Here is a 7,858-nt window from a genome sequence, read left to right on the forward strand (position 1 = left end):
GCTGGGGAACTCCCTTCTCATCAGCACAGAGGAAGAAAAGGATCTTGGAGTCATTATAGACTCCAAGATGAACATGGGCCGCCAATGTGGGGACGCAGACAGTAAGGCCAACTGCACCTTGACATGCATCCACAGATGCATCACGAGCAGGTCCAAGGAGGTGATCCTCCCCCTCTATGCAGCACTGGTCAGGCCGCAGTTAGAGTACTGTGTCCAGTTCTGGGCACCACACTTCAGGAAGGATGCGGACAACATGGAGAGGGTTCAGAGGAGGGCCACTCGCATGATTGGGGCAGCAAGGGCAGGCCCTACTAGGAGAGGCTATGGGACCTGAACCTTTTCAGCCTCCACAGGAGAAGGCTGAGAGGGGATCTAGTGGCCATCTATAAAATGGCCAAGGGGGACCAGCAGGCAGTGAGAGAGTCCCTGTTCCCCCGAGCACTACTGGGAGTAACAAGGAATAATGGCCATAAGTTAACAGAGAGTAGATTCAGGCTAGACATCAGGAGGCACTACTTCACAGTCAGGGTGGCTAGGATCTGGAACCAACTTCCAAGGGAAGTGGTGCTCGCTCCTACCCTGGGGGTCTTCAGAAGGAGGCTAGGTAGATATCTAGCTGGGGTCATTTGACCCCAGCATTCTTTCCTGCTGCTGGCAGGGGGGTTGGACTTGATGATCTGCTCAGGTCCCTTCTGACCCTACCAGCTATGAAACTATAGAGATTTATGCCATCTGTCCTCTCCTTGTTTTCACTGGCATAAAGGCTGAGTAGACTGGTGTAAGAGTGTTGTATATGGAGTGAAATCCAAGAGATAGCTGATCCTGTGGTTTTATGTCAGTTATGTACAGACTGGCTGCACCTCATTGAAGCTGATTCTCCAGAGGTTCCTGCCACTGATCACAGACATTCTTGCTGCACCACCTTCTGTTGGAGTGGATATTACAAGAGAGGAGAGGTAAGACATCCTAACCACCTCCATCCCCCACAAGCCCTCTCTTGATGCCATGGCATCAGGCTATTTTTTTTTCCTTTTGGGCTGATAGAGGCTGAATGGGGCTTCTTCTCAGCCTCTAATTCTTGCTTGTTGAAGCTAGAGAAGTTGCTGCAAAGCTGTGGAGTGCATTCCCTCTATCTTCACTTCTATACCCCTGCTGTTTTAGGAGTGAAGGGGCAGGCCAGAGAGGCACATTCAGGCACATGAGCCAGTGTTCCTTCTGCTGCCACATGTGGTTCTGTCCCACACTAGGAGTGTTTATAGAATACCAGACAGTCCCAGTACTACAAGGCTGTGTTCCAGTATCTTCAGCAGGGAGTTGCATCTGTAGAATTTCTTCTTTAAATGTGGCTGTACTCTGAAAAGTGGTTCTGCAGAAATGGCATCTCCTTATTCCCCACACCTGCTTGCTTAAAGGAGAAAAAAAGTAGAGGCAGCATAAATCAGAGGCAGAGAAACTCTTCTTTCTGCCACCATCAGATATGTTTACTAGTCTCTGAATGGCTACCTGACATGCACGTTGATATTCCAGTCTGTCCCTTTGCTAACACCTACAGTTCTGAGGGGCACAAATCCTTTTTTTTTGTAACAGATCCATGTGTGTGCACACATCTCCCATGGGGTGTTGGACTCATGCCCCATGCATCTTTCTTTGCAGGCTCCATAAATGCAAACTGTGCTACAAACAGCTGAAAAATATCAGCAACATAATCAAGAACAAGTCTGGACTGAGTGGCCGCCATGGCAGTGCCTTCCGTGAGCTGCATCTCCTCATGGCTGTCTTAGAGTGACAGTTGTCTCCTCCTTCTCCTTCTCACACACAAGCACACAGGTGGCCAAACTTTTCTGCCCCCACTCCAGCCATCTTCCATCAGTCTTGTTCTGTGTCCATCCATGTTCCTTACAATGCAGACCCTGCTGGCTGGCTGGCCACCTGCCCCCACCTCCAGTGCCTTCCAGGCTGGATTGAAAACCTGAGTGGAGATGTCTGTCCTGTGCCCAGGCAGGGCCTAGCTGGACTAGGACACTGCAGAGTTCATATCCTTGTGTAGTCCTTGTGTGGAATTTGCTTTCATCCAACTCTCTGCAGAATTCTTACCTGCTTGGCCTCCTAGTACTGGTCTCTGCTTGATGGAAGAGTCTGAATCTGCTTTTGCTCTGCATTCTCCTATCCTGTGTGCACTGTTATTACCTGGCTACTTCAGCCATGCAGAGGCCTTGTGGACCACTTGGGACACTTGAGTCTGGAACTGGAGATCTGTTCCTTCTAGGAGCTGCTGTTTGTGTGGGGGCACTGTAGAAAAGCCTGGCTCTGGACAGAGTGTATTTTCCCCAGAGCATGGACATGACCCAGGCTTCCTAGTTGGCATTTGAGGCTAGCCCCTTCTGTGAATTAATTCAGAGCATTTGAGCCTGTATGCCTCTCAGGACCAGCCTTGCTGCTGTTGCACCTGAAGTCCTCAAGCTTTTGTTTCTAATGGAAGGTGTCTTGCAGCTTGCCGTATAAGTGGGGTCTCAAAACCCCGCCCCGTGGTGGCTTTGAGCCACATAGCTGTACTAAGGTTAAAATCTAGTGAGGAGTAGGAGGGAGATGGGGTCTGCCTGAGCTGTTTGTATGCATGGGTGAGACAGGATTTGCCATGTGGGTATTGCTTGTGGGGGGGGAAAGGGGGTGTTAAGCCAGGGGTAGGGGAGGGGTAAATGGACATGGATTAACTTATTTCTATACCCATTGAACTCTTGGATTTTTTTCCCCAATAAAAGGCTGTCAGAACTTTTCTGTCCCTTCTAGCTTCTTTCCATTGGGGAGTAAGGCTCCTGTGCTGGGAGTTCCCTCTTCCTCTTTGTCCCATTCATACACTGGAGCCTGCTGTTTGGGAAGCTGTAATTTATAATGATTTTATTAAAGATTTGTAACTTTTTTTGGATACTTGTGTTTAAATGTCTGAGTTTCTTTCATACCCACAGTCCTACCTTGTGGCCCTGTTGAAAACATGGAGGCAATAGGAGGACTCTGCTTTCTAGACATGTAAAATAGAAGCCAGCCTGTGACCATGTCTTCATCCAGTGTGCGGGTGGCACTAAATGAGACTGATTCTAAATGTAGGACCAACTTAAAAGGCAGTACAGAACAAGGAGCCATGAGGACAGAGGCATTGGTCCAGAGTAAAGCTGTCATGGAACGCAAAGAGCAGGGCATGTCTTGAGGGATCAGTGGTTAAATCCTGGATGACCATTGTTAGGGAGCAGTAGGAGTCTGCAGTTCAGAGTAGTAGAGCTCTACATGGGAACCTTACAGCTTCCCTAAACACTGACTCTAATGGTAAAAAGTTACGTACCACTCCATTGTGTTTGCACCATAATAATGGCTTTAGTCCACACTTGTCAACGATTTATTTCACCTGCAGGCCTATTAGCCATTGTTGGATGGTTCAGTATGAATGAAATAAAGGGGACAGGCATGATGGTTTGTCATCTGGAGCCGTAAAGCCAAGCGTCTTTGCTCCTGTGTAAATTAGCAAGGACTCTCTCAGGAAAGGAAGGAGGAGGGCTTGGGGTAAAATATGTTATAACCTGTTTGAAGTGCTCCAAAGAGAGAAAGAGACCAAGGATCTGTAGGGGAACTTGTAAAACATCCACTGTCTCTCACTTTTTGGGGTGGTCCCTGGCAGGTGACATGCTTATAGCATAATCCAGGCTGTTTTGTAGAGCTATATTCATGTGTTTTTTGTCAGAGTGAAAAGTCTCAGCCACAGTCCTCAAGCTGCTAGTAACGGGCAGCCAGATATAAAAACACAACAGGGAGAGAAACACTACCGTGATGTAGGTTTTGATGCCTTGTTCCAGAGTGAGCCCAAGGCCCACAAGAACAATTTCTCAATAAACAGTAGTCAGAACACAATTTTTCATCCACAAACTGTAAACAAGCAATACAGCATGTTTGGGTGAGGTTTGCCATGGGAACCTAGAGAGAAACAAAACATGAAGCCAAAAGCCATACCCAAGATGTTTTAGCACCCAGTACCACTGCATTCAGGGAGCAATGGAAGAAATGTCACAGAACAGCAAATGAAGAGAAACTTCAGCCTTTTTCAGCATCAGCTGCTGCTGCATCAAAAAGAACTGGACTGGTTTGTTTTCTACAACTGGTCTTTCATAGACCCAGTAAATATAAGGTCATTGGATGTGCCTGAATCCCTGTGGAAATGCTGAACTGAGATGGAAAAAACTTGTCTCTTGTGAACATGATAGGAAAACAGCTGAGTTAGTACACATCTCACTCTTTGGTATATAAAACGTTTGGTCAGAGGAGGTGGGGGTTAGAAACATGCTTGCACTGTATCTTAAACTGCTCGAACTTCGGCGTCTTCATGTGTGAAGATGAAAATTGCACAGTGCAGGCAGGTAAATGCCTTGCAGCCAGAGCCTGTTGTTCGTTGGAGACCCAGCTCACCTGGGGAGATCCAGCTTCATCTCTTGGGACACTATCATGGAGCAGCCAGCCACTTGGTTAAGGTTGTAGCCAAGAAGCGTTTGATGAAAGGAGCCTGACTCCACTTTTAAGAAATGTGGTTAATGCCTCACACTGTGGCAGTAAACAGCCTTTATTTAATTCTATACAGGTTTGGTTGGCCCTAGCAATATACTAAGATTGCTACCAACCTGGAAGGCCTGTTTCGTTTGTATGGCCTGACTCATGGCATCTTTTCATTCTTGTTCCTACATCATCATCATTCCATAATTCTTAGTATTTTGGGAACTGTGTGATCTTGGGGATTTTTATGCAGATGCTACTGATTGTGTTGTAGAGATCTAGGTAGGCTGCAAATGCTTCCTCGTAAATGGGTTAAATTAAAAAAAAAAATCAAACCTAAGATATCAGCTAAACAAAGTCCATTGCAGGTTAAATCAGTCTGCAGCAGGCTTCAGCACATCTCTAGTTTATAGCCCTGTGGTTATTTGCATTTCAGAGGTGGTGGGCAGCAAAGAACAAGCTTGGCCTTTTCCTTTTCCCCAATCCTGTCCACCCATTGTGTAGCCTCTAGAAAGTCTGTGTCAGGACATGTAGGTATTGCAAGGTTCTACTGGTTCATAACAGCTTTGTGATCAACATGGTTAATTCCACACCCAACTATACCAAGCAGCTCCCCAGCAGAACAAGAGCCCAGAACTTTATAAATCAAGTTACAGGTGTGAATCAGACTACAGTGAAGGGGAACCTCCTCTCCTGAATGTCTTGTTTGACTAGACTGTCCATAGGAATTTTGCTCTGAATGTAAAGGTCTGACATGAAACCAGGAGGATGGCCTTGAGACAGTTCTCAGCAGTGGCAGATGCCAGAACAAGGAGCAATGGTCTCAAATTGCATCAAGAGAAGCTGAGATTAGATATTAGAAAAATCTCTCTCACTAGGAGGGTAGTAGTCAAACAGGTTACCCAGAGAGGTTGTGGAATCTCTGTCCTTGGAGGTTTTTAAGAGCCGGGTAGACAAAGCCTTGGCTGGGACAACCTATTTGGGGATGGTTCTGCTTTCAGCAGGTGGGAGTTGGACTAGATGACTTCCTTAGGTCCCTTCCAGCCCTAATTTTCTGTGATTCTGATAAAGGTGTAAGGTGTGTCCAAATCAAATGCAGGTGTACAGTAGTGACCTTCAGCCTAATTATAAAACTTTTCATTAGATCACTGCAAACATCACACTGTAATATACCTACCTAATAGCACTGGTCATAGGATCTGATCACTCCCTGATGATGTGATCAGACAGCATTTTTCAACCTGTGGGCTGCAACCCAAAAGTGGGTCACAAGAATATATGAAAAGTCATAAACAACTTTTAAAAATGGATCAAAAAACTTTAGAAATGGATTCATTTTTAAAAAAGAAAAATGTGGGAAATGGTGGCTTTTCCCTTGCAGGCTCTCAGACTTCCAGCCTGCAAGGGGCAGCTTAGGGACACCCCTGTCACATGCACACCTCCCCCGGCCCCACAGACTGGGGCGCTGGGGGTGGGGGGCAGTGGGTTGGGAGTGAGGGGCACCCACAGGGCCTGTTTTCTACTTAAACTACTGATGGCCCGTCCCAACCCAGCAGATGTTTACAGATGGGCTCTGGTACCAAAAAGGTTAGCAACCACTGGATCAGAACACTGTTGCTTTGTTACAAGAGGAAAATTGGCTGCTCTGGTAGAGTACTTGCTGGAAGATTTCTACACATCTGGACACTGCTCTCTTCAGCTACCTGATCTCACAACTCCAGGGCCCCTTTCCTGCAAAGTTGCCAGTGACTGCTTGGTGGGTTTGCACTTCTGATTTCACTCATGATTGGTAAAGGCTCTTACTCTGTCAAGACACAGGTCCCTTGGCTGAGTAGGTTGTGGTTACTTTATTAGAGAGTTTGCAAAGTCTGGATCACACAGCAGAAAAGGTGAACCTTTAGTCCAATGGGATTAGCACCAGTGCAAAAAGTAGGATGCATATCTAGCTACCCCAGCTGAAACAGTCACCTCTATGGGAAGAGAAGTGTCCTTTCATACTCCTGTTCCACATCTGAGTAGGGGAAACGGTGTTTACTGAGCTATGGGCCCATTATTTTCCTAACACTGAACTCACAACTACCTTACTAGCCAAGGAGCTGGACAGAAACATGTCCTCTTTTCCTATATACTTGCAGCTGGAATGCAGTGCAGCCCTTCAGTGTTCTTCCCATTTACAACAGCAATACTGAATCAGAAACCTCCAACTTGCCCTATCGCATGGGAGGCTGGCACTTTTAAGATAGTGCTCTAACTGGTATAGCAAGGCCCTTAACACCAGCACCAGGAAGGCTACAACATACAATGAATTCCCTTCCCAAGACTGTTCCTAAAGCACACTACCCTTTTGTTCATTCCCTCTCTCTGCTCCATGCCCCTAACTTCTAAACAGAAACCGAAACAGAGCTCCACCTCTCATCTCCCAACAACAAACAAGAGCTGAGACTGCATCTGGGGATTATGCTAAAAGCTTTCACATACTTCTCAAGTAGCACCTTGCAAAAAACCCAACAGACACCTTAGAACCTGGTAAACAGCAGCTAGAGATTTAATAGATACTCTTCAGTAAAGCATAGCAGGGTTGATCAAAGGGACATTTTGCAAGTGACAGGATAATTTGAAGCAAGTGTTCTGAGCTGTTGTCCCAACCAGTCCATAAGATAGCAAAACTGGCAGCAGACGAATGGAAGCCCAGAAGAATTAGCTTTAAATCATTTATTTAAAATATGTTTTGTTACAAAACAGGATTTTTTTTTTTAATTAAAATACATAAAAACATCTAATTTTACAAAAAGGCTGGATTTTAAATAGAACCCATTATGGGAGAGAAACAGCAGAAAGAGCTGCTGTAAGAAGGAGCAGTAAGTGCATTAGAAATGGTTGCTCTAATATATGAAACCAGAACATACCTTGTACTCTTCAATGCACGAGGCAATGTGGGCAGCTGCTCCAAACCCTTTCCCTTCCATTTTCCACACCCCTTTTAGACAAAATCCAAACTTCACTACACAAAGGAGGGGAGGGTTCTTAGTTGTGTTTTATTCAACAAAACTGTAAACAGGTTATAAATATTTCAGATACTTCCATGAGCCCACGCTGGGAGGTTTGGAAAGAGATTTAAACTAGCTTTACCAGTTGTTAATTAGAAACTTTTTAAATACTTTCCAGAGCTACTCAGTGGCCACCTTCCTGCACAGACACATTCCAAGTGCTTTTTGCACAGCCCTGTATTACAATCATGCAATATGAATGGGTGGGTACTGCTGAAGAGCAGGGCAGGGGAGGTAAGAAAGGGTTACCTTCTTTAGCATTCTGCTTCCTGTGCACTGGA

The 7,858-nt window shown here is 45.8% G+C and overlaps 1 protein-coding gene across 2 annotated transcripts in view; it reads left to right on the top strand.

Moving 5' to 3' along the window:
• KATNB1 (katanin regulatory subunit B1) overlaps window positions 1-2,917 on the top strand; it is a 45,221-nt gene extending 42,304 nt beyond the window's left edge. For both annotated transcript variants that reach the window (XM_019505893.1, XM_019505894.1), the window contains exons 19-20: window positions 840-956; window positions 1,654-2,917. In XM_019505893.1, coding sequence (XP_019361438.1) covers window positions 840-956; window positions 1,654-1,786 — 250 coding nt within the window. In that variant the 3' untranslated portion in view covers window positions 1,787-2,917. The remainder of the gene's footprint in view (window positions 1-839; window positions 957-1,653) is intronic.
• Window positions 2,918-7,858: the final 4,941 nt, after the last annotated feature.

Source organism: Gavialis gangeticus, unplaced genomic scaffold, assembly GCF_001723915.1.
Source record: "Gavialis gangeticus isolate Ggan-Ray unplaced genomic scaffold, GavGan_comp1, whole genome shotgun sequence".
NCBI classification, from domain to species: Eukaryota; Metazoa; Chordata; order Crocodylia; family Gavialidae; genus Gavialis; species Gavialis gangeticus.